This window comes from Simochromis diagramma, unplaced genomic scaffold (assembly GCF_900408965.1).
Source record: "Simochromis diagramma unplaced genomic scaffold, fSimDia1.1 OVJJ01000463.1, whole genome shotgun sequence".
Classification (NCBI taxonomy): domain Eukaryota; kingdom Metazoa; phylum Chordata; class Actinopteri; order Cichliformes; family Cichlidae; genus Simochromis; species Simochromis diagramma.
Window position 1 is genome coordinate 3,079,858 of NW_024386941.1, and position 25,499 is coordinate 3,105,356.

General features: G+C 38.7%; 4 protein-coding genes across 11 annotated transcripts in view; 2 read left to right on the forward strand and 2 right to left on the reverse strand.

The window, feature by feature from the left end:
* LOC120737072 (rho GTPase-activating protein 42) overlaps window positions 1–1,630 on the forward strand; it is a 74,633-nt gene extending 73,003 nt beyond the window's left edge. For all 4 annotated transcript variants that reach the window (XM_040037522.1, XM_040037521.1, XM_040037524.1 and 1 more), the window contains one exon: window positions 9–1,630. In XM_040037522.1, coding sequence (XP_039893456.1) covers window positions 9–97 — 89 coding nt within the window. In that variant the 3' untranslated portion in view covers window positions 98–1,630. The remainder of the gene's footprint in view (window positions 1–8) is intronic.
* pgr (progesterone receptor) lies at window positions 1,245–6,846 on the reverse strand. 2 transcript variants are annotated; one of them, XM_040037528.1, is made up of 9 exons: window positions 5,901–6,011; window positions 5,672–5,820; window positions 5,258–5,367; window positions 4,479–4,595; window positions 3,962–4,267; window positions 3,544–3,688; window positions 3,265–3,395; window positions 2,493–2,650; window positions 1,245–2,399 (listed from the first exon to the last, which is right to left on the reverse strand). In XM_040037528.1, exons 2-9 carry the CDS (start codon window positions 5,818–5,820, stop codon window positions 2,244–2,246), a joined length of 1,272 nt encoding a protein of 423 aa, XP_039893462.1. In that variant the 5' UTR covers window positions 5,901–6,011; the 3' UTR covers window positions 1,245–2,243. The 2 variants fall into 2 exon arrangements, with proteins under 2 accessions (XP_039893462.1, XP_039893461.1); XM_040037527.1 differs by having other exon boundaries at window positions 5,672–6,846.
* Window positions 6,847–6,968: 122 nt separating this feature from the next.
* trpc6b (transient receptor potential cation channel, subfamily C, member 6b) lies at window positions 6,969–14,868 on the reverse strand. Its single transcript, XM_040037526.1, has 12 exons — window positions 14,415–14,868; window positions 12,520–13,288; window positions 12,229–12,414; window positions 11,863–12,027; window positions 11,350–11,566; window positions 10,752–10,979; window positions 10,163–10,427; window positions 9,832–10,027; window positions 9,499–9,705; window positions 9,242–9,298; window positions 8,855–8,930; window positions 6,969–8,775 (listed from the first exon to the last, which is right to left on the reverse strand). The coding sequence occupies exons 1-12, from the start codon at window positions 14,432–14,434 to the stop codon at window positions 8,609–8,611; spliced, it is 2,553 nt and encodes an 850-aa protein (XP_039893460.1). The 5' UTR covers window positions 14,435–14,868; the 3' UTR covers window positions 6,969–8,608.
* A 279-nt stretch (window positions 14,869–15,147) lies between these two features.
* On the forward strand, window positions 15,148–23,356 carry cep126 (centrosomal protein 126). Of its 4 annotated transcripts, none has more exons than XM_040037807.1 (11): window positions 15,148–15,505; window positions 16,072–16,134; window positions 16,911–17,056; window positions 17,326–17,437; window positions 17,534–17,669; window positions 18,451–20,392; window positions 20,825–20,943; window positions 21,345–21,414; window positions 21,676–21,885; window positions 22,005–22,069; window positions 22,163–22,332. In XM_040037807.1, the coding sequence occupies exons 1-11, from the start codon at window positions 15,471–15,473 to the stop codon at window positions 22,244–22,246; spliced, it is 2,982 nt and encodes a 993-aa protein (XP_039893741.1). In that variant the 5' UTR covers window positions 15,148–15,470; the 3' UTR covers window positions 22,247–22,332. The 4 variants fall into 4 exon arrangements, with proteins under 4 accessions (XP_039893741.1, XP_039893739.1, XP_039893740.1 ...); XM_040037805.1 differs by lacking the exon at window positions 16,072–16,134 and adding an exon at window positions 15,727–15,846 and having other exon boundaries at window positions 15,149–15,505; XM_040037806.1 differs by lacking the exon at window positions 16,072–16,134 and adding an exon at window positions 15,727–15,846 and having other exon boundaries at window positions 15,149–15,505; window positions 17,537–17,669.
* The last annotated feature ends 2,143 nt before the right edge of the window (window positions 23,357–25,499 follow it).

A 25,499-nucleotide genomic window follows, 5' to 3' on the forward strand; every position in this document is an offset into this window, starting at 1 on the left:
TCCTGTAGTCTACCCCTCTGTTGAACCAGGCTGGCTCCAAGCAACATACGAGGGAAAAACAGGTTTAATCCCAGAGAATTATGTTGTCTTCCTCTGACAGGTGGTAAACTTTGCATCTTTTCATGGTATCCATGGAAAACAAATCACACAATGTGCTTAAATCTCCCTATTATTATACTAATGCATATTATGCATTTTTAGCAGTTATCAAGCAGGTCAATAATTGCTTAAACAGTGCGACAAGTCCAAAGATATACCTCCCTTACTGTAATGACTATTGTGTGCTTCTGGAGAATGGACATTATTGTTAGATTTAACTATGTTGCCTGCTGGCTGCACTGAGTGACAACGTTCACTTACAAAATCACCAAACAATATCATATCCCATTTCACACATTTTATTCTCAGAAAAATATCATATTTTAACTTCCCATTATATTAGCAAAACATATTCATCAAGAAGTTAATGAAAATCTGCTGTCTCATAAACATTTGTATTGACTGTAATTTAACAAGCTGTGATTTAAAATGAGAAGATCTATTTGAATCTAATAGAAAAAAAATGTATAATGGGTTTGCACCTTAATTTTCATGTTTTTGTACTCTGATCATTGCTCATCCACTGAATCTCCTCACTGCTGCAGTGCACTTTCTGGTTCAGTAGCTACACGGTACTGTAATGTACATTAAAGTTTGTAAGTCTTTTTCTCTGTAATTCCACATCAAAAGATATTTACTTCTCATGACATTATTATTTTTATTATTACTATACACTGCTCACAATGATATATATCACATGTTTGTTTTATAATGTTACAAATGAATGTTACGAGAAGTGTCCTTGATACGCCGGTGTACTGGTAATGACAACTAGACAAGCATAGCGTTAACAGATAAAGTTCTATTTCTGTCACAGCATTTTTCTAAAGAAATGTTTCTAATTACATAAAAAGTTAACTTCATTGATACCGTTTAAGAAAAGCATAAAAGAAAAATCAACAACATGGTCACTTTGAAGTAAAGGTTTCTCTGGCTAGCCAAATTGTTTCTGGGAGTGCATTTTTAGTTTCGCTGTTGCCAAGATCAGGATGTTCTTTTCTTTTCCTTTTACATGTTAGGAATGCAAAGCAGCCTTGAACAGCGATGCCGGTCTTGTACTCCCTTAGAGTCTGAATTTGCAGGGGCAAGTTATATCATTGAAATGATATTCATATCCCAAATATGTAACATTTGGCATCCTTTTATATACTGGAAGTTTGATGCCTTGGAGACATCTGCTGTATCCTGACAGTGCATAAACATGTCTATAAATAAACTTAAGCATGATAGACCAGTTGTCCAAATTTCTTTGCTATAGTTAGTGAGTGGAGATAAAGCTTTGTAGCAGTAAAGTTCTCCTCAAGTGTTCTTCCTATCCATAAAGACATGACAATAAATTTTATTTTATTTTTTACATTTGGACCCTTTAATCTTGTCAAGCCAGTAATGTTTTACTTCAAATTTGTCACATTTCCTGGCCAAAGAACTCAGAAGTTGCGATAACTCAGGAGAAAATGTGGTTATTGTCCTGAATGGTCTGGATTTCTTAACAGTGCAACATTAATGGTAATAAACATGTTTGCAGTTGTCACTTGCATTGCATTAAGATCTCATTATTTACATGTACATTTATGTTGATGCAGATATGGATGTAAATTAAAGCTGGTGAGCTAAGTTTTGTTAAGAAAATATGGCTCATAGGTCACTTTTCGTTCTTATAAATATTTTAAACAAAGTTATTTTAAAGGCTTCACCTTCCTTAAGTAGGTATGGTGAGTTACTATGCTGGTATCCTGTATTGATTAGCTTAAGTCAAAAATTTCAATTTATTCTGCACCTTTCCTTGACAAATGTTAGCATTTTTGTATTTTTTTTTTATTTGTTTTGAATACAAAAATATCTCTAATGGTTTTCTTAAAACCTACTATGTTCAAAGCAAGTTTTATACACAACTTGTAGGAATGGAAATGGTGGATACACCTGAATAAAACATAGGAACTTTATTGATTGATGCCTCTAAATGTATAATTTTCAAGATATGTCTCTGCTAAAAAACATTTTAAGAAACCTGGTCATCCTGTTTAACCTCAAGCAAATTAGAGGCATTTTGGCAAAATGAAGGCTCTGAAGAATCCAGTAACAATGGGATGAGTAATCCAGACACAAGCTGTCTTCACAGAGCTGCAGTATCTGTGTTGGCAATGTCATTTGCTGTGGAATAAGAGGGGCCTCACCATGCCAGCAAGGACCTTGGGAAGCTGGGAGGCAATGACCTCTGACATCATCTCTGGAAACTCCACTTTCATGGCATCTGCCTGGATGAAGGTACTCAAACAGAACAGGTTGACCTTCTTTACTATCTGTTAAAAAAGAAACATCAATTTGTGTCTTGGTAGTTGTTAAAGTGGCAAAAATATATATACGGTTATACTGAGCTCTGTGGGGGAGCCTACATCATGAATGGCATCCATGAGTTTGGTGAGGTGGTAGAATCGCTGGGAACTTGCCACGATGCCCTTCTCCTTCATTTGAATAGCCTTGGTCAGCTCCCGGATGTAGTTTTGTCTCATTTCATCAAATGCTGCCTGACTTTTTAATCCTTCAAGAGGCACTAAGTGCAGAGAAGATATTTGCATATTTAAAATTGCACTAAACATTTCAAAACAGTATTGTTAGAAGAAGTAAAGAAATACTGGGGAGATGTTATGCAAGTACCAGCCAGCAATGATTTTAAAGGTAAATGCCGTTAGTAAAACTAGGATTGATAGCAGTTGCTACATAAATCTTGTCACACTGCTTTTATAAAACTGTCTTTATTGTGCAGTGCAGCTGTAACTGATCATAGCTTAGTTTGTAAGTCTCCTTAACAGCGTAAAATAGGACCGTGCGATATGACCAAAATCTGTGATTCGGTTTATTTTGAAAAGTCTCAACGGGATCTTGAGCTTTATTGTGAAAGGTTTAGGTCGAAATAACGACAACGCATAAAAACAAGCGCTTGTCTGTCTGTAGTGTGGTTATATAAAATATAAGAGAAAGAGAGAACTTTAAGAAATTAATATAGCCACTACAGTGACCATCAAAATAATGAAAAAATATTGCCGTAAACAGTTTATTTTATGACACCACGAAACAAACGATAGCGTAAAATGCAACGATAGACGTTTTTATATCGTCATCTGATATATATGGTTATATCGAACAGCCCTAGCATAACAGTCTTACCTGTGTTGAGCAATATTATGGCTTTCATGCAAAGAAACTCTTCGCGTGTAACTTGAAGATTTGCAAACTCCTGAGGAATAAACTGTATCGCTAGACAGAGGTCGTAAATTGGAGATCTCCTCATTTGCTCCCTAATGGACAAAAGCACAAAATGGTTTACGTCTCTGGATAACCAGTAGACTCTCTCTCTACTGAAATCACTAACTTATGGATAAAAGAGTTCATGAATCATCACCAACCGAAAGCCATCTTCAATTGCCGATGACTGTGGTTACTTACTGGCTAAGAACCAGATCAGGTGCAAAGTATAAATGTTCACCGGTGACATTCTGAAAGGAGCGCCACCCAAGAGAGAACACCATCATGTTCATCCACGAGTACTGGATGAGTGTCATCTGATCATTGATGTGTAGATTACGAAAACCTAAAAAAAGAAAAAGAAGAACATTTCATTCATAACATTTCTTCTCGTATATATATGGTTTTCCAGTAACAGTAACATTTTTGTCTCAGTAGGTGTTTACAGTCATATTAAACTATATTAAAATTTCCTGTCAAACACTTGACTCGGTGACAATATTCAAGGCATTACAAAGTCTTCTATCTTGGCGTTTAGGACTTTAGACTTCCAACAAGGCCCGCCACTAGATCCCCATGACAACAACTGTGATGGCCCTGAGATGCAGAAAGCTGTTACCTGGGAGAGATTTTGACCACTTCACAATCCACATCAGCTGTTTCTCACACAGCCTGTTGAGACTGGTGAGCAGAAGATGGGGAGCATCAGCCTGGGAGCTGTCATGACCAGAGTACACCACCTCTGGTTCGATGTTTTCAAGGATGTTGAGCATTTGTTGGGAGACTTGTAGCTCATGAATGCCTGGTATGTAAGACATGGGAGTCAAGGCTTGGCTGTCACCGGGCATGGTCATGTGGGACCGGAACATCAGGGATGGGGTCAAACCTGCGTCTTTCAAGGCCCCAAAGCGCTTCAGTTTCCTCCCTGTGACGTGAACACAAGTTCTGGTTTGATCTGATGGGAAACCACTAAATTCGTGCCAATAAGACATTTGAAAGAGTAAAGTTTTTGAGGGTTTTTTTGTTGTTGTTTTTTTTGAGTCATGATTTTCTTTTTAATCTAAACATGCAGAATATTCTCTTTGGTTTTAATCATGGTTTCTTGGGACTACATGATAAATAAAACCAAATGATACCTCCAAGCATCATTCCTGCTTGATAGCACTTTCGAAGGCGACACGCAGGGCAATTTTTTCTCCGAATTTTGTCCACAATGCAGTCATTCCGCCCAGCACAGAGATAGCTGTGATGGCCTGTTGAATGAATAGGTACAGACAATGCAAAACATTTTTAGCAGTTCTCCATTCCAAATATGTAGGAAACGGGAGAGGTCTTTAATAAGAAGAGAATGTGTTGAAGAGTTCTTGACTATTAGCATGAATACTCTACTCCACGCTGAGGCAGCACTCTGGCAGAAAATTAGATAGAGGCAAGGCTGTGAGGACAGAGTGACATGGCCACGGTGAGACATAGTGGCTCTAATATATCTCACATTGAAAGATAACAGGAGAAAAAAAAACTCCAAGTGGAAGAACAGGATGTACACTAGTAACTGTGATACTGTTGCTAATAACCTTTAACAACTACCACAAAAGGTCATTATTATTCTTTTAACTTGGTTTTAGGAAAAATTTATAAAGATTAACATAGAAAATACATGTCTAAGCACTAAGAGAGATTTTTCATTTGTTTAAATATCGTAGTATTACGTTAGTAGTACATTGTGCAGCATTTTAAATGAGGGACATGAGGACAGAATCAAAAGAAAGAAAAAGACAGTAAGGAGTAAAGCAGTGAAAACTATATATATATATATATATATATATATATATATTCATACACACACACACACACATATACACACACACACACACTGTGGTTATTTTGACATTTGTTAAAGATTTTCTTTGCTCACCTTCAACCGCTCTTTTAAAAAATACTTTACAGCTCCCACACGTTAAGACTCCATAGTGGCAGCCAGATGCCTCATCACTACAGATCATACACAGTCTCTGGGGTGGCATACTGGGGGGGAAAGTAAATATATGTGAAGAGAAAAAATATTCAGACAAAGACTACTGAGCGCTGTGGACTCTGCATTAGATAAAATATTTTTTGTTACATTCAGAAATACCTAGAAAACCGTTAGTCGTTGTAAAATGATAAAGTATGTGTTGACAGTTGTGTAATTAATTAGGCTACTCTTTGATCCTCGAGTTACACGTGCCAACATTCACACCTATCCAAACTGTGTTAAAAGTTTTGCGACACTGTTATGATTAATATGATTAAGATTCTGTCGGCAGTTATCACGCTGAGTAGTAGTTACCCGGGGAATGTGGAGAAAGGAGCTGGGTTCCTCTGAGGAAGAGTCTGGGTCTGGTTCTGCATCACATTGTAGCCACTAGTTCTGAACGGGTCCTCGTTTACCCCCGCCGACTGTCCCCAATACTGGGTCTCACCTGGAGATGCTTGCATCTGCCAACGAGGAACATCAGTCTTATATATCGACAATTGCCCAGCTGTTTGCGCGTTGGGATCGAAACTTGTCGATTCACCTTTGCTAAGCCCTAAGTGCTGCTTCCTGTCGGTGTCAGAACAGGTATCGAGAGTGGAAATCTCGAGTGATGGATCAAAGTTGTGACAGGGGATGTCCATAATCACAGAAGGCTCCTTTTCATCTTTGATGAACTTGCAAGCCCCGGAGGTAGAGGGGAGACTTGCGCCTGGTAAACTTTCAGATGCGGCCACGTTTGTCCTCTGAAGTTTAACAAAATCCTCCCACGGAACACCATCACATTTAAGATAGTCTCTGTTACGGTCATAAAAATGTTTTGCTCCAAGTGAAGGATCGACTGTGTTACAGTCTTTAAAAACTGCGCAGTCAGGGCTTGAATTAAGACCTTGGATCAGTGTGTTAACGTTTCCAAAATTACGCACAGAGGACATGCAATTTAGAAACCGTGAATCGGCCGGCAATTTTGTATTCGACCTACTGTATCCAGCTTCAATCACGTCACTTAGGCTTGTTTCGGTGGAATCAGCGACCGAAGTACTGTTGGTGCCCATCTTCCCGTTTGTTTTATTCTCCATTTTGTGAACCTCTAAGCGCACAACAGAGAGTGGAGGGCGCTCGGAGGTTGGAAGGTGTATGATAAGCTGTGATTTGGTAACCTTCCTGTAGTCCTCCTCCCCGTGGAAAAAGGCAGTCACTTGTCTTTCTTTCACATAAGGTCTATTCCATTAATATATATCTATATTTTTTCACTTGTTTGTATAACGAAAAAAACATAAAACGAAGTTTTGGCCAATGTTGATGAGAGCGCAACTACGACCCCCAGTCGATAATCTCGGCAGATTTATAAGCATAACCTTGTGCTGGTAGTAGTCATCTTTAAAAGTCACATCGATTGTTTTTATTCTTGTTTCACATATTCGTAGTATTCCTCATTCTGACTATAACGGTCCTCCAAAGGTTGCCAGGGGAAGAATCCAAGACAAGACATCTATGTGGTTGCACTGCTCTCACACCAGACTTAAACAATAGACCAAAGAGGAGAATCAACAGTGCATCACTTCAATGCCAATGGTCTTTTGTCTCCGCCCTACAGTTCATGAATTAAGTAAAATATGGGGAAGGCATTATTACCAAAGGAGAAAGTACTATAAACTCTTATCGCCATCGGAAAGACGAAGATAAACCCCAGTAACTCGCAAAATGGATAATCATTTCCAACATCACCCTTGTGATTTCTGCTAAATCACAAACTTTTGTCTGTTTTATTAGTTTTCTTCAAAGGAATATTTTTTATAACTTTAACTGACTGTTTCCTTTTTCATATTTAATCGATTTCATAGTGCTCGGAAACTAACCCTGCGTTTAAGCATCATAATTTTACTGTAGACAGATGAATATATAAAAAGACTTTGATAAAGTGAAGACTATCACCCATGTGGCCATCTAATGGCTACTGTTTATAAAATTGCCCTTTACCTTGAATTACTTTTTTGTTTTATCTTTAGCCTCAACCTTGTTAGATATTATAGAGGGTTTTATTTTTAAAGGAAATGTGAATGTTGCTGATGCATGTCGTTATTATTCACACAACGACCTTGGCCCCTATCTCCTGCGTCATGTTTTTGACAACATCAGAAACAATTCTCATGCTGTAATTGTTCTTCATATCTCCATAATGTGTTCTTTAATGTGCTGCAATGGCCTAGTTTTCTCACAAGTTTTTAAACTTTAAATATAGCTCCCATTGACCACCAACAGGCTTCGAAAAATCCTCTCATTTAATCAAATTTCGAATATTTCAGACACATGGGTAAATTTCCTGGGGATGTTAATGTTATAGATTCTTCTGGTGGTAATTGTATCAGTTTCGCTGTTTTATAACAGCCATGTCTGTCCTTGGTGTAAATGCTTCACAGCTGCATTATTCACAGGCTTGACAGTTAAAGCCTGGTTGTAGCTTTTAGTCTTTCTGCCTCACTATATGGAGGCGAGCTGGATGTCTACATGACAGGTCACACTGTTCTCGGATATTTTGCCTAACACCAAGCATGAGAGAGCACAACAGCATGTGGTGCAATGATTTTAAAAACGCATAATCTCTCATGGGATGAAGATAACCCGAGTAACTTTAATAACATTAAATAAACATTATACTCGGGTAATTAATATTTTGACAAAGAACAACATTTAAGAAAAAAAAATGATACAGTTTTGAACATCAAGCCTGGAGTTGTGTTGATTAACTGAAGTTACATTAAAGAAAAAGTAACTACTTTCCTCCAGCTACACTGAGCGCAGTTATCAGAAAGAAGCTTAATTGAGTGTTGCGACTGAGACAATCAAACATATCTTTCTGTTTTATCTGAATCGCTTTCTGGTTTTCAGCACCAGATGAATTACCTCCAAAACAAATCATGCAGATGACAGCAGTCAACTCAGAACTGTAGCCTAGTCAAAGCAACAGGAAAAGTTACATTACAGTTCCTTTATTGTAGCAATAAGCAAACTGTTCAGACACAGGCACGGAAAAAAAATCAAAAGACAAACAAATTAATAAGTTTACACAATGGAGAAAATGGAGGAATTTTTTTTTATAATGAATACAAAATATGTAGTTTTATCAGCTAAGTTGTGTCTGAAAGTTGTGTGTTAAGTCTGTGTCACAGAAACATTTGGCCTTGACTGAATCCCTCATTAATGAGAACGATGGAGTGTGTCCAGTAAATACATTTCTAATCTTTATTGTTTTTAAGAAACCATATCCAGTGTATGCTTCTGCTCTTCTTTCTGCTTCGCATGCATTACTTCTTCCAGCTGCCTCATGAGCTCTGTTAGTGTCTTCTTATCGTGCTTCTCCCTTTCCAGGAGCTCAAAGCGAAGACTGGAGATGTCATGTTTGATCTCTTTCAGTTCACCTGAGGAACAGCAAGTGAAAAGGATAAAATTGTGTTTTTTATGTGATCCTGGCATGAAAAGTAGCCCAGAAGAACTTACCTTCATTCACTTCATTGTTATCTTTATCCCTCTGTGCTTTTAAGATGTATCTTTTAATGAGACAATTCATTATTTTCTGTAATAAAGTAACAAAGTCATGATTATAGTTTTATTCTGCTCTGCTAATTATTTCCCTCACACAAGACACAATTCGGACTATTTGGACTGACATGTTATGGGTCCTTATGTGTATATACAGCAAATTTATTTTATGCCTTATACTGTTTCATAGGTATGATTCCATAGATGACACCAAAATAAATTACGAACTTTGCACTTTTTATGTGCACTTGTTTATGTATGCAAAACCTTTATCAGGAAAGACAATTTACTGAAAGCTCCTTTATAAAGCAGTTAATCAACATTTGGAGATTTAAAAAGCTTTACTTGATGACGGGTTGGACAAAGAGATGTTTCCCCAGCCAGATCGTCCTGTCGTCTTAACTAAGACAAAAACAACCAAAAGAAGAAGGTGTTAACATAGGTACTTACAACCCCAACCTGTACCTATCAATGTGACAAAAGAAGGCCCTGTAGACCCGCTGAGATGATATATATTCCAACTAGTACATTCAACAAAATTTGTTTGCAAAACTTCCTTGATTAAAATGTCGTTTCATCAAACGACACTGGTGGTGCCTCACATTGTTAAGCTCCATCTCATTGCGTGATTTTTTTGTGTGTCTGCCGGGAGGTACATTCCAGATGAAATCCTTTATACTCAGCAATAGACAAGATACTGATTTTGGGCAGGGCACAAGATTGAAGGGCACAGGCAGTGTGCCACTATGGTCAAAGTAAGAGAACCAGAGTTTAGCTCTTGCAAATTTCCACTCGACATCTGCATCATCCTGCAGGAAAAAAACAAAAACAAAAAAGATGTAAATTTAAAACACTGATAAATTTGGCAATCGGGCTTAAGATACAGTACCAGTCAAATCAGTTCTAAATTAGAAATATCAGTGATGAAGTTGTACCTCAATTTCTTGGAAAGAGCTGTTAAACATAGCAATGAGCATATTCAGCAAGACGACCACCATGATGATGTTGTACACCCCGTACAGAACGTAGCCTACATTCTCAATGAACTTATGGTTGATGTCAATCACCACTGATTTCACTTCTGACAGCCCAAAGATGGCCCAAAATAATGTTTTAAAACTCTCTTCAAGCCTGGAGTAATACAGAAATCAGAATTTAGTATAGTTCAACCATTGTGCCATATTTATTAGACACGTTTTGTGTGTAAAGGAAACATTTGATCATATTTTTCTAAAAACTGCGTTTTTGAAGTCGTTTGACACTTACGTTGTAAAGGCATCATTGTGTTTGGCTCCAAGGTAGTATGAGTACAGATTGAACATTCCTACCATGAAAGCCACAAACACTGTTACGAACACCACCATGAATTTAAATATGTCTTTCACCGTCCTTCCCAGAGAGATCTGCAAAGGCCCGAAGCGCTCGTTGGCGGGCAGGATGTACGCAATGCGGGAGAAACTAAGCACAACGGCAATTGCGTAAAGGCCTTCGGAAATAAGCTGCGGGTCTGAGGGCATCCAGTGGATTCGAGCTGGGAAAAAAGAGAGAGAGAGAGAGAGATGCTGCATGTAAGAACAGGTTTTATGATCTAAACTTTGTCTCTGTTAATATTATTACTTGTGTTAAGATTTATAAATCAAATACCAATAAAGATCATTTTTCATTTTAATGATGAATTTAAAAAATTTAATTGGGCTAAGAAGATAACACCTAAAAGTTTGTCTCTTTGTCCAGTGCAACATTAGAACAAAATTAAAATCTAAGACCAGCAACCTTTTATTTTAACAATGTAAACAAATATTGAATCCTTACCCATAATACCAACAACACTTGAATTTTTTTGGTCTACACTTACCAAGCTGGAAATACTGTATTTCAAAGGGTAACGTCATGTTGGACAGGCTATTATGGTGCTTGTCAATATAACACTGGGCTGAATATGCATGCCAAAAAGCCATTAATCTGGCAGTGAAAGACGTCATAAAAATGGTGAGGATGCTAAAGTCTAGAAGGTTCCAGGGTTCTGATATGTACTCCCGGATGTCCTGGGACCAAATGTTGTTACATTCTTCCCAGATCTTCCCTGTGGAGAAAAAAAAAGTGATTGGCAGTCCCATTTTTGCTCTTATATGAAATAGTGTAATAAAATCTTATCATGTACAAACATTATTAATAAGATTTGGATAGTATTTACATCACATAGGAATTTTTATTGCTGTTACTGGTAAATCATGTTTGACATAGCTTCAAAGTCTGGTCTGTAGTTTGAGATTTTCTTGGTGAATGTGGGCAATTTGTATCATAGCAGATGTGTGAAGATTAATAAATCTTGAATGATTTTGATGTTCTTACCCTGACATGCACAGCAGTGTAATATTAAGAGGACCCTGACTAAAATAATGAGAAATCCATAAGTATATTGGTGAGGGACAAAGTGTGTTTACGCTTATGACCTATGACCCAAGATATGATGAGAATTTCCATCCAGGTGAAGGGCGTGGTCTTCATACGAAAAAGCTGTGAAGGGTAATCATGGATGGTCATGTTGGGCAGCAGTGAAGTTCCCTCAAAGCGGTCTGCTGCATTCAGGACCAGTAGGCAAAGAAATATCATGAAGGAAGCTGCATGCGCCACAAACTTCAGGAAAGGGCCGCCCATAAGTTTCCCAAACTGAAGCGAGAGACAACAAACAGAACAAAACCTAAAATCACATATTTTTTTATACATATTTCAGTGATATATTTTATACATCAAAAGATACATGGCAGTGCTTAAGCCAGTCATAAAAACTGAAACATTGATGATGAGAAAAACTTCACAGGAAACTAAAAAAGTCAGCGCAATCCTACATTACAGCTTTGTTAACTTAGTGTTACCAGAATTTGGCAATTTAAAGTTCAGCAGGCATAATGCAACATTTGTATGGCAGGTTATTAGGTTATGTGCAACTTTTTTTGTAAACTAACCTTACTTGATGGTGCTATCCAGTAAATAAAAGCCAGTATAGGCAACCCAAGAGCTACACCGAGAACAAGAAGAATCTTAACTGCTGTTGTTTGCTGGTGGAGTCGAGATAGGTTTTCATACCAGATGGAAAGGAGTTGCTGTTGGCAGTTTGGATGTGCCACAAACTGCCTCATTTGAGTTTAAAGGTATGTGTTGTTTGCGTGTGTGCATGTGTGTGTTCATGCGAGACAAAGACAGACAGACAGAGACAGGAAGAGAAAAGGATTACTTTACACACTTTACATATTCAAACATGAGGTTGATGAAGGAAGCAAGATTGATTTAAAAAAAAAAAAAAAAAAGCTAAAGAGTGCTCATGTGCTTACCTTCTTAACCTCATATTTTATTGCAAGTTTTAACCTAATCAGGTTTTGTCTGTTCGTGGTGTCTGAGCTACGATATGATTCTTTGTCCCCATTTAAAATAGCCTCCACTTCCTCTGTGTTTCGACACAAATCCAGGAGCCCCACCACAAAGTCTTTACACTGCATGGACAGGTTCTTATAATCATTCTGTAACAGAGAACAGCAGCATATGCACTGTGAATGAGTGAAGCACATAAACAGACTGGCGAAAACATCAATATGCATCCTGAGTGAACACTGTAATTACTGTACCTTGAACTCTTTCTCAGTGTTGGCCAGAACTGCAAGCTCATTGCTCAGTTCCAGCGCTGCCATCACAGGATCTTCACTGGAGAGACAGAGATATGCTGGGCTGGCTAGACCTTTATATGCATTGATGCGGGACTGTGAATGGCTGAAAGAGTCATGCCTCCGCTGCTCACTACAGGTCTTGCACTGACAGTAGTAGTCATGGGGTCGTTCTATCCTGGCTCCCTTAAGAAGAAGTATATGCACTATTTCATACTCTTGGCACTGGCAAGCCAGAATGATGGGAGTGATGTCATGAGAGAACCGTGTCCCATCCTCATCATAGGAGAAAAAGTCATCATGCATCTCTGCCTGGCTGGGGCTGTTAGTCAGCCTTTGACTGTCTGCAAAAGCCTCGTGGTTCAGTATGGCCTCTACTATGCGAATGTAACCTTTACTGATGGCTAACAGCAAAGCATCTCCTATTCTGGCGAGGTCTTTCTTCTTTAGAAGAAGTCTGGTAAGTTCTAGATGCTCATTGGCAACAGCCAGCTGCAGTGCATTCTGTCCCATGTAGTTGACACAGTTAACATTGAGCTCTGGCAGCTCTTCCAACATCCGCCTCACTTCAGGGATATTGCCATATACTGCAGCTTCTAAAAAAACTTCCTCCTTCATAGAAAGGCAAGAGGAAGAGTGAGGATGAAATGGGTAACCGGCCCCCCAAAAAGCTTGTCTCCGGGGTTTGACCACAATTTGTCTTAGCATCGTGGCTTTCTCTTCATTGCTCCATCTAAAAACAGGTAAGTGTATTTAGTCATATGATCTTTAACACAGGGCTACAATCACATTTTAGGTTTGTAAAATTATTTCTGTAAGCCAAAATAGAACTACCTTTTCAGCTGGTAATCCCTCCTTTGCTAAAGTAAGATTAATAATTTCTCTCGAGGAAGATAAACAAATATTCTATTGCTTTAAAGGATAATTTTTTACCTTATATCACAAAAAGGGCTGGACAATGAGACAGCAGTGATCCAACCAGTGACTGAACAACAGTGTGCACAGTGGGTCTCTGCTGATTTATAACTCACACTAAATGTGTGACACCACCCACAGATTCATCATCTGCTCTCCTTCATTTCATGGGAGGACACTGACCATTCAGCCTCTGCTGGATTCACATGTCTTTTTAATTTAGTTACTGTTGAATAATCCAAAATAGACTATACATAACACCACTTGCTGATCATGGAAAACTTAGAACGTGTTACGTCTTAACCACAGACATTAAGCTGAGGTCATACCTGATGACAGTGACTATTTTTATTGCTAATTAAATCGCCATTTTTAAAAGAGAAAATCAACTTTCTGCTCACTAATTACATTTGAATAACAAGGTTATCTGAGGAGCTAATTGCTTCAGCACAAATAACCACCATGATGACAGAAGTTGACGATGTCCAGTGTATTCAGTCATAATTAGTGACATTAGTAACAAGATTTTAAGTAACTGAGCAATCCGTTAAATGCATGCAATACATGCAGAATTTGTTCTGATAGAGGGGCAGATCGTTTATATTTGCGAATACAATATAAACTGAATATGTATCCTGCTGTTAGGCCAGCGAAGGTGAAAAAATCCTTATTTAAACCGAAGTGGTTTAAATAAGGATTTAATAAGTGAAGATCAAAATAATATTTGAAACATATTTTCTGGTGAACTTTGTTTCCCTTCCTATATCATCTAAAGAGCTAGATGGAGAAAACAAATGAAATGAAAGATTTCTGTAGCATCGTAAAAGTAGCAATAACATCGATATTATGGAAATATAACAATATCATTATCTGTCATATATATATATATATATAGAGAGAGAGAGAGAGAGATTTAAAGGGGGAAAAACACGCGCTTCACTAACCTTGGGAAATACTGCTCCATCAGATGATTTATTAATTGTTTAATCTTTATGACCCAAATCTGCTTCGGTCATCGAGCTCATCCTGTAGCCTCTGGACCTTCTGTCAGAGTGGCTCTAACCCTGCGTCCAGTGTTGACTCTTGACGCTTACAGTGCTGCATTTGCACGCCCAAAGGGCGTTTTTCCTTTAGAATTTCCTTTGAAATATGGGTATTGGTGTGGGAATTATATTTATCTGTTATTTACTTTATTTTCAATCAATCTTCCCGTAAGCCCCCTAAAGCAAGATATTAAAGCACTTTGACAAACTGGGACTTTGGATCAGCAGAATCGCTCCAGCATAACAGGTTGTGTAGCCGAGGGCAAAGGGATTATATGTAATTACCCGAGTGCAGGATAGCAGCAATATCATCACTATACCCATATACAGTGTTTGACAAAGTAAGAGATAAAGCAGCGGCCCACTCGTCCGTAAAATGGCATACACAATCTGGAAAAAGCAGATTTTCAATAATCCTCTTAACTTCTGTTTTTATTAAAGATAAAAGGTAATACCAGCCCATCCTCGTATTTTACAAGCCCTCCTCTAAGAGTAGATATAAAAGCTGAGTAAAAACATTTTAACTATCCCACAGAAAGTTTTTAACATTAAAATGTGGATACCTTTAATTTCCAAATGTGCCTGAAGGCGACATGCACGTCTGGAGGAGTCCTGCGCCCTCTGCTGGACATAAGAGAAACAATCGCCTCTCTTGGTTGCCAAGGAGTCGCGTCCTCGGTCGCTATCATGGAGCAAGCGTACACAAACACGGCTGTGGACGTATCAACTTATTCGGATTTTTGTTCTCACTCTTTTACACAAGACAACGAGGCTGTTACTGGTCAGGGGAGGTCGCAACGATGTGGAAATTTACGCTACAAGTTTCACTTCGCCCTGAAAATGGTTGAGTGACTTAATCCGGCGTACTACGTTAGCTAAAAAGGACAAGTTAGCAGCTGCTAGCCGATTGAACCTGTACGTCTGCTCGGTGTCAGCGAAGATCAGCAGCCTCAGAGGATGCAAGTTCTTCAAGATCACTTCTTCTACCATTCGTATCCTACATGCATGAAGTTATTTGTGTTATAGAAATGTGTGTCGTGCACCCACGCTCGTTTTAAAACAAATGTAGAGTTCGGTAATGACCCAACTTGAAACTTTATTCGACCTGCTTGTATAATTCACGAGAACTTAATCATTACTGATTATTACTTTTACGCGACACATATCCTCTGACTACCATCAACAACTGCTCTCCTCAGCTGATGACTACCAGATATTCGAGGTTGAGAGATCATGCAAGTCTCGAGAAGGAGAGACAGCTTTTGGTTGAAGAGCAGAAGATATGCAAATCCCGAGCACGCAAATTCTCCCTGGAAACCAACCGACGCAGGAAGTCAGTTGTCAAATGAATATATATTATTTTTATTGTTGGACTAACAGCAAAGTTTCATCTAAACAACACACTTCTGTCCGATTTCTATAACCTATAATCTATAACGCTCCCAGAAACCCATTTAGAGAAATATGTGCAGCCCATTTAATTTCAGCAAAGTAGGCTGTGCTTTGCTGGTGTTCAGAATGGGCCTCTGGTTCTGTCCTTGACTTTGATACTTTATAGGATCAACTGTGCAGACAGGATTTCACAATGTAGACCTGGAAATAGATCTATGTTTCCAGAGAGGTGATTAAAGCTTGACTTCTTTGAATGCTTAAAGCTGCAAAGTTTATCCCGATGAGGTTCAGATCCCTTGCACCTTCTAAATATGTGTTTCCATAATTGGGACCTGACGCTGAGAGGTCCTGTTTTTAAACCTAGTGCACTAAAAGCATGTTATAGCAAGGATGGCTGTAGGCAATGGTCAGGCTTATTGCGTAACATCAGAACAAGGCGTAACCCAAGAACAAGAGGAACCCCACAAATTAGATTTGTTCCTTTAATGGAGGGGCAAATTAAACTGTGGATAAGCTTACCCATAAACGTTACATAGATTGCATGAAATACTATATCTTCACTTACAGTAATACATTTCAGTTTTATTTTTAGACAGCAGAATTTCAATCTTTAACATGATTTTTCACACGTTAAAAAAGGCAGCATAATTAGGCACAATGTTGCACATCCAGTTCATGTATAGTTTAATGACACTTTTTCGAAAATGAATTTTCAGCTACTATAAGCCTTTGTAAATACAGTAGATAGAGGTACTTCTCATGGCTATTTAATACACTACTGCTTCTGACATTTAAAAAAGAAAACAAAGTGGAATTTTATTTACACTACTACTGTTGTTACTGGCTTCACCAGTGAACCCAGGAGTGAATGGTGTCTTTAATTTATTAATGGCTCTGCTGAAAACATATCTCTAGGCAGGGACTCAGGTTTCTGTTTAGCCCAGACTAGATTTAATAAATTAAAATGTGCCCTAGGTTCATGCTCTTCCCTTTTTCATGGCTCAGGGCTTTGGATGAAAGACGGAAGCAGTGGGATGTGCAGGAGCAGTGCCTAAGAGACCGCATCCTCCAGCAACGCAGACTGCAAGTACAGGACGCAACTGAGCGTTTCCAAAGAGCACATTTACCCCCTTCTGAGAGGCGCCGACAATGTTAGTAGATTATACAGTTAGCTCCATATATATTTGGACACTGACACAAGATTTGTTCTTTACCTGTTTACTGAAAAATATTCCAGTTATAGTTGTATAATGGACATGGACGGAATGTGCAGACTCTCAGCTTTCATTTGAGGGTATTCACATTCAAGTTGGATGAAGGGTTTGGGAGTTTCAGCTCCTTAACACGTACCACCCTCTATTTCACTCAACAGTCTTGACATATTTTGGTTTATTTGTATGTTTTCCTTTGTGTCTCATAGCTTTTAAAAGAAATGTTGCAAATATTGAAGATGCACTCCATCAAATTCAAGGCACCTTGAATTCGCACACTCGGCAGTCCTCTTTCTTGTCCAGCAATATAAACGTTAATGGGTAAAAAAGAAGCAGATTTAAACTTCAACCATTATCTTACTGCATACCAAAAATAGCCAGTCACTGCTTATTTATATTCTCCTTTCTCTTTTAAAGAAGCTGCTCCCCATCTCCTAAGCCACCCACGGTTTCTAAATCCTCCCACCGCCAAGCGCTTTCTGCTGTGGAGGCCTACACAAAACTCCTCCTGGAACAGAGCAGAATAGAGAGCGAGCACGATCACAGTCCACAGGTATTTTGTTTTTGTTTGTTTTGTTTTGTTTTGTTTTTTCATTTCAATGTGCAGGAAACAACACTACTTTAGTGTGACAGCTCTTCTGCTTTTTTCGAGGCCACAGTTTCTTTCAGTCGGCGCTTAATTGCTGTGGAAGCTCTGAGGCTGTACTTACTGCTTGTACTGCTTCTACATTTTGGCTATATTTTTAGTAATTAAATAAAGACAGAGTGGAATATGCCATGTGTTGTAATGCCGTATTTAAATAATTGTAGAACCTGGTAAGGACCAGATTTATGATGATTTTGTTTTTCATTTTTCATTTTTTTATATATATATTTTAATTAATTTGCATAATGACTGAAACTAGCACGACTGGACAAATAATGGGCTGTTTATAATATTGGGGAAACCTACCTCAGTCACCTGAGACTGAAGAAGTCACTTGGATGAGTGTTGAAACGTTTCTCCCACTGAAAACGTCCAGATGAACAGAATCAATCTTGGGGGGGATTCCACTAGGTGGCAGCATTGTAACAAACCTTTTCCTGCAGTAACGGTCCCTGTGGATGCTACAAACTGTAGCACCCTCTAGTGCAATGTGTGTATATTAATAGCTGTTTCAGAATGTATATTATTTATAACAGTCTTCATTTTCATTTTGTGGAAAAAAAAAAAAGATCAGTGGCAAGGACGCAGGGGAGGTCCTTGTAAGCACTGATAAGCAACGGGCATGCCTGTACAGTTGTAAAATATATTATTTTCCACTTATCAACTCCTCTCTGCTTCCATTTTCCAGGGTAGCCACCTGTCTGATTCTTGTCTTTCTGAGAGCCTTTCAAGTAAGGATAGTTTGGAAAATGAGGATTTCAACCACCTCACAAAAACTCTGCAGAGTTCCTATTCATCACTCTTGCTTGGCACAGAGAGGACCCATCAAGACCTAAGAAAGCAAAATGACTTGTGTCATCAAACATCAGACCTCTCAGCGATGATGCTTCTCGGTGATAACTTAGTCCAAGCAAATAAGCGGCATGAACCAAACCAGAAAAAACTAGATGAATCTGGATGGTGTAATAATAAGATAAATGTTTCTAAAGCCTCGTGGGAATTCACATCTATTGAACAAAGACTTAAGACAGAGATCCAGCCTGCTCTGAACAACTGTAATTTATCAGCTCATAGTGAAAATGTTAGTGCTGACCTAGAGCCCTATGAGATGAAAACTCGACAGAACAGCCCCGGTGGCAACATCATTATTGCAAATATAGCTGCTCTTGGCAACGCAGCACTCGATTCTTCCTATCCTAAACAAGAGGGCCTCTTGGCTCCCAAACAGGAGAGGATCCAAGATGACAGACAATTAAAATATCCAACTACAGAAATCCCTTTGCTTGCCAAAAATAGCAACAACAAAGACATTTTGTATGGGGATCCCCCAAAGCCAAATATTTTTTTGTACAACAGTGCAACAGACAATTTGTCAAGAGAAAGCGCTCTTCAGCAAACAGGAAAAGAAAACAGCGCTCTGTCATCTCACAAAGAATGCAGTGCTTCTACAAACAATCTCAATAAGGTTACAAACTCAGACTCCAATACTAAGAAGCCAATAAATACAAAATCCATGGAGCATACCTGCTTGTCTAATATTCAGTCAGATACGTACAAGTGTCTTGAATGTCCTGAGAAGGAAGTCGAGAAAATACCTTTGTCATTAGAGACGTCTGATTCGGTATGTGAGGTCAGATATAGTAAGGGAATTCTTAAAAAGCAGTCCAAATACATGGATTCCACTTGTGTGTACGGCTCAGGGAATTTGATTTTTGCAAAACAAGTAGCTTTAGCGATCAGGGATAGTGTTGAATTAGCACGGAGAAAAAAAAGGGACCTGGAGGGCAATAACACTGTCAAAAAGAAGCTGCGTTGGTTTGATGAAGTGCATGTGGAAAAAGAGAAAGATAAACAGAATAAAATGAAAGGCAAATCCTTCAATCTCTGTCAACCAAAAAACAACTCGAACGACCACCAGCTAAGTCTTAGTGCGTTCTCAGGGACTCCCAAGACTGGACCCGGCATGACCCCTGCAGCCTCCACTGGTTATCAGTTTACAAAAGAAGCTTGGGCAGATGTTCAAGTCAACTTGCCCCAGCAACAAACCGATGAGGTCAAGGTACACCGCAACAGCATCAGAGCCAGTGCCCCCAAGGTCCCTCGGAAAGAGCACTTTGGCAGAGCGGGTCCTGTTTCCTCACGAACAAGAAAGGGCACGGTCATACGACCTCAGTCTGCCACCGAGGTTAGTCAGATTGCCAAAACCCAAGGGAAGGTCATGGTGCCACGTCCACCTCCTCGGATGGAATCTGCGGAGGAAAAGACGCCGTGCATCACCAAAATTCCATATGGCAGGGATCACGCGAGCGCCATCAACAAACGGGCCATGGCTGTTGAGCAGGTCCTGAACAAGAATAACTCAGAGGGCCATTGCTCAGCTAAAACGCATAAAGAAATAACAACAGAAAATACTGTTTTAGACACACCACTGCCACCGTCATACGCCTCCCCACTCTCAGAGGGCATTGTGACGAGCATGCCCAGTTCAAGTCATCAGGACACTCACCACTACAGAAGAAGGGGGGGGAATGCATGTAATGAAAAAGACTTCTGTTTAGATTGTACTCCCACAGATGAAGAAATTTCACAGCTCTGGCATGGCGTCCGCAGTGCCTTAATGACAAAGGATGGTAATGTATATTTTAGCTGACAGCACTACACACGGCTTAGGGTTAATTTGAGTGCCTCCAGAAATTTTAGGGTTTTTTTTTCTACCTGTTCAAGTTCATATTTTACATTTTATAATGTAAGTAGTAGCTACAGTACTTTGAGCGTAAAGAGGAACAATCTTTAATGCTAATCCAGTCCCAGGATGCTGTTTGACTGTGTTCAAGTATGTGTACAAGTATGCAGAAAATAATCTGCATGACATTTGTGAGATTTTATGACTATTTTTAATCATTATTCCACTTTTTTATTATTTGTAGTAATAGGCTGTGCTTCAAAACATCCAACTGCTTTTTTAAAATTTAAAAACAAATTTTACATGGTGTTCCAGACAGCACAGTCTGGAATATGCTTGTTCTTGTAGTTATGATACTGGTGCATATGTTTTCTTTCAGCAAAACTGATACTCAAAGCACCAGCCCTGGAGAGAGGGCGAGTCTTAAGGAAGCCCTGTACAGAGAAAGGCAGACAGGCTCCTGGCTCAGAGAATAGAAGACTTCATCAGATCTCTCAGGTACATGCGTGCAGTTGCGTAGTTGCCCTGTGGGAGGTGTGAGAGTAGTTGGTAAAGATCAGTAAGTGGGTGTGTTTGAACTTGTTTTGTTGTTCCTTTTATGCTGTCCAAAGTGTTCATTTAATAATTAATGGTGCCAAAGACAAGCGTTAGGGATAGACACGAGTTAACGATACATTTTTTTTGTCATCACAAATAAAATAAGACTTAATTCATCTCTGGCCTGCATAAAAATTAAGGTTAATTGTAGGTCAGACTAACAGAATAAAATAGAATAGAAATCTTTGTCTTAAGCTTCCCAGACAAAGGGAACAATAACAACGAGCAGTTAGTAAAAAGCTAATAACTGATGTTGACTTAGTGACAGTTCATGTGTTGTGAGTGTGTGTTGTTTTTTGCAGCAAACAAAGCAAACCGCAAAGCTGCTCAGAACATTACCAAGCACTTACAACTCAGCCTTTCCAAATGAAGGTATTATGTTCTCTGTTTGTGTTTACATTTATTTCATAATTCAAGCAAATGTTGAATGTATTAGTTAAAAAAAAAAGTTACTCTTCTGTCATGTCTTATGCTTTATAAGAGCTTTCTTAACATTTTCTTTTTTGTTTTCTAGTTTTAGGAAATATATATAATGTAACTTAAAAAACAGGGATATAGGAATTTAGAAATCTGATAGGACAGCTGCATCATGCATTAATAAGGTGAGAGTGTCTGCCTTTAATGTAATCTCAGATTTTGAGAGTGCAGCCCAGTTACACCTCGCTGAAGTGCATGCTAAAGGCCATCTGGAAGAAAAGGGTATAGTGGCTGCCATGGAGACAGTCCAAACACAGAGATCTGGAACAGTAGACCAGTACAGCCAACAGCAGGAGCTCACCAGCATTTCCTTGGAGGAGAAGAAAATTCTGCTTTGTCTGGATCGACTCAACCACCAGCTTCAATGTAAGCACTTTGTGAAGGCCGTTAAAATCAGGCCAGAATTTTTCTGACCTGTGTATAACAGAAGAGTATTAACATGATGTCGGTGCAGCGTAACCACGCCAACCTGTTACTATTTGCAGGTGTGCAGGAGCGTGTTGGGGGCAATACTAGCATGCATGGTCTTGTACTTAGTGATGCACCCTATGTAAGTGTTTAGCAGGGATTTCTTTCTTTCCTCAACAGAAAGGGTGACTTTGTTGAAGATAATTCATTTCTTAACTTCTGTCTCCATTTTCAGACAAGAGAAGTGAAAGCATCAAACCATAACAAACACTGTGGATCCTCGGCTAACAATCACTCTCGATACCACCAGAAGTCCTGACTTGAAGCTTGTGTTCGCCACAGCAGTCTTGAGCCCTCGTCGGTGCACTTTATGCTGAAGCATGTTGTTGAAACAAGCACTTATTACAAAACAAGGAATTGTGTCTTTTTAAGTAACTAAGGATCTGAAATATAAACAGCCTTGAATTGCAAAGACAAAAAAAGACATATCAGCAGCCTTAGAGCACACTTAAGCTACTGACTATCAAGCAATCTAAGTCTGAAGTGCCTATTTAAATGAGAAAGGCTTTAATCTGTTTTTATGTTACAAAATGCAAAGATGCTCTTGTTTCAATCAATACATGACCAGCCCTGACTGCAAAATATACAAACACTATCAAATTGTATATGTTAAATGTTTAAAGGTGTACCATTCTGTATTTATTTTGCATAGTAACACTATGACTTGGTGGACTGTTTTGCAGCAGTTCAGCAGTGAACTGAATAAATGTTGTTGACAGTTTGCTGATAAACTCTGTGTTTGGCAGTGTTACAATCAGTGAATTGACCGAGGCCTGGAAATGGTTTATGAAAAGTTTTGCAGCGTTGAAGGTGTGTTTGTCTTTCTTTTATGGCTGTGGAAAAGATGATTATGGCTACTGGACTCAACCTACTGGCTTAACAAGCCGAGCCTCTACAGCGAGGTTTCTGCAGGTTTCTCTTCAGATTGCACCTATGCTGAATTTTATTTCTGCTTTAAGGCTTAATTTATTTAATATTGCCCTCAATCTATAGTAACATCAAAAGACAAAGCATGCTATTATTTGATACTAGTTGTTGTTTAAAGTGTATTTAATTAAAAACTTCTCTGTCTTCCTTGGCAAACAATAGGTTCAGTGGGGGAAGACGCTGTAGGGATTATTGATGTGAACTGCCCCTCCTTCTCTGGCGTGTCTGGGTTTGTCCCTCTGTCAGCCTGCTAGGACTTGTTCCAAGAGCTGAAGGAAGCCCAAGCTCATCTGAACAATGATGGGACTTTTTTTTATAGCTTAACTGCAGGTTTCTTTGGTGCTCCAAGAAGGAGCTATAAACGGTAATGTGACAATGGTGTCTCATTGCCACATCGAGTCGTGCATCACCTCCTTGTTAGCTTACACCAAAACTGAGAACAGCAACAGAGGGAAACAGTGTATTCATTTTTAGCATATGATTATGCCCACAACAGCAGATGCACTTTGACTCGTTACATTTGAAGAGATTCTCCAGTGAAACATACAAACTGTCCAATGTGGTTAATTGACAATGAGCGTCAGTGTTATTTCTACCCAGTGTGCATGAGACGATTATAAAGGGAAGAAAACTACTTTTATCTGAACTGATGCTGATATTTAACATATTTGAGTCCTACCTATTAACAAGAAACTGTCTAGTAATGATACTTAGACTGCCCCAATAAAAAAGGGGAAAAAAACAACATAAGCGTGCACACAAATAAACACAATCATGTAGAGTAAGTGTTCGTGTTCAGATAAATCACTGAAATTCTGAATATTCTGCTGTAGGTTTGCCCTGAAATCAGTTCCGTTTGGCCTGGCACCATTATTGTTCACAGCCATTATGCTATACAATGGTGAGTGTAATGAGCTTTAAGCCTTAACCAGCACAACACCCAGAAACTGAACAAGAAAAGGCAAGAGTGCTGAAAATAAGGGGAGACATTTTCACAGATGCAAGTTCAAGCTTGTGCTTTGGTCTGTTGTGAAGCTTAAGCTGTCAAGTATTTTGTCTTCTTTTGTTACAGTCCATTTAACACGCAATGAATGAGTGTCTGGAAAAGCAATATTGCATGCAACAAAAAATGACCGAAACAAACCTTGGCTTTAAAAAAAATCTGAATATCTTTTGTAATAAGACAATATGCACATGGATGGAAGGTTGGAAATTGTGTTTTACGTGTTTAGATCAAATTTGTAATGATAACAATGGTTTTAACGCTCAGAAAATGAGTGATAGCTAAGATTTATGCATAAAGCTGAAAGACTGTAGACAATAACATAGTTGTACGTGGTTTGTTCATGTTTAAAGGAAGTCAGAAAGGAAGGGATAGACACTGCAATAGTTTGTTTATTGGGATAAATACCGATTGTACACTGCAGGGGGCGTGCGAGCCTTCTACTCACTTGACTGTAGCAACAGTGTGTCAACATATCTGTAATAGCCAAACAGAAGAGCAAAGCGCTTTACACAAAGTGGACTCATACAGCTACACTTTCGATCACAGGTTGATTCTGCTTTATAGCGGCCATATAATCGTTTCTAGTAATATCCAATCGAGAGCAGTGAGGAGGATGGAAGGCTTACAAAAAGTGACCAAACTCGGCGTGGTGGGTGGTCCTCTTGGCGCTGCCGGGACACTGCAGTCCATCTCTTTAATGTGTCTGACTGCGTTACAATGATGTGAAAATGGCCACTTTCATTGAAACAATGGACATTTTTTTGACTGGCAGCATGTGTGCAAAGACTGTTTCCTTCATTCATCAAATTAGAGCAACTTTTAAAACAATAATCAAGTATTTCACAAATATTAACAGTTCTCTCACTGTCAGCATTTTACTAATCATTTATTAGACACATCAAAGTTTAGCAGGACAAACATGAATTCCTACCAGTATGGTGGATTACAGCGATGTTAAATGTTTCTAAGATTTTGGAGGTGCAGCATTGTTAAAAAGTATTATCTGTCCAAAAGCATGTGAGTTGAGTGTGACTCTCAGTCTGTTAAGGAGGTTTACAGTGTCTGTGGATATTTAATAGATCTTCATAATGATGCATTCATGGATGTATGGGAAAAGCTGAAACAGAGCCTCTATATCCAAAGAGGGTGGATCTTGACAAAATGATTTCTCAATGGGAGAGGGGCTGCATTAGCATAACAATTGTGGGAACTGCATGGGTCTACTTTTCATGAGCACTGTAACAAAAAAAGAGAGTGAGAGAGAGACAAAACTGTACTATTACACATAGTGATGATAGTTTTTTTTTCTTATCTTTGCTCAGATTCTTGGGAAAGTGTTTATCTGTATTTTGTCATAATGTTATCAATAAATCCTGCAAAGAAAAATGTGATCTGCCAGTGTTACTTTAGTCAGATTTTCCGTTTGCAAATGCACTTTATTGTAAGTTTTTATGAGCTTTAGTTCAATATAAATTTGATTTTCGTTTTCTTTTTGGTCCTTTATTTTCTTGTTTTTTACACTATAAAAACTTTGGTAACTTAAAAAAAAACATGTACAAACTTGTACAAGAAAATGTCA

What these genes read in the sequence shown, in the direction of transcription:
- cep126 (XM_040037805.1), top strand. Translation starts at nt 15,471, where the DNA reads ATGCAAGTTCTTCAAGATCACTTCTTCTACCATTC. An exon ending in AGCAATATAAACGTTAATGG is followed by an intron (nt 17,438 to 17,533) that starts GTAAAAAAGAAG and finishes TCTCTTTTAAAG; the next exon opens with AAGCTGCTCCCCATCTCCTA. An exon ending in ACTCAACCACCAGCTTCAAT is followed by an intron (nt 21,886 to 22,004) that starts GTAAGCACTTTG and finishes TACTATTTGCAG; the next exon opens with GTGTGCAGGAGCGTGTTGGG.
- pgr (XM_040037527.1), bottom strand. Translation starts at nt 6,435, where the DNA reads ATGGAGAATAAAACAAACGGGAAGATGGGCACCAACAGTACTTCGGTC. An exon ending in CCTTTCTCCACATTCCCCGG is followed by an intron (nt 5,368 to 5,671) that starts GTAACTACTACT and finishes TTTCCCCCCCAG; the next exon opens with TATGCCACCCCAGAGACTGT. An exon ending in TCATGGATGCCATTCATGAT is followed by an intron (nt 2,400 to 2,492) that starts GTAGGCTCCCCC and finishes CTTTTTTAACAG; the next exon opens with ATAGTAAAGAAGGTCAACCT.
- trpc6b (XM_040037526.1), bottom strand. Translation starts at nt 14,434, where the DNA reads ATGGAGCAGTATTTCCCAAG. An exon ending in TAAAATATGAGGTTAAGAAG is followed by an intron (nt 12,028 to 12,228) that starts GTAAGCACATGA and finishes CAAATGAGGCAG; the next exon opens with TTTGTGGCACATCCAAACTG. An exon ending in GGATAGCACCATCAAGTAAG is followed by an intron (nt 11,567 to 11,862) that starts GTTAGTTTACAA and finishes CTCTCGCTTCAG; the next exon opens with TTTGGGAAACTTATGGGCGG.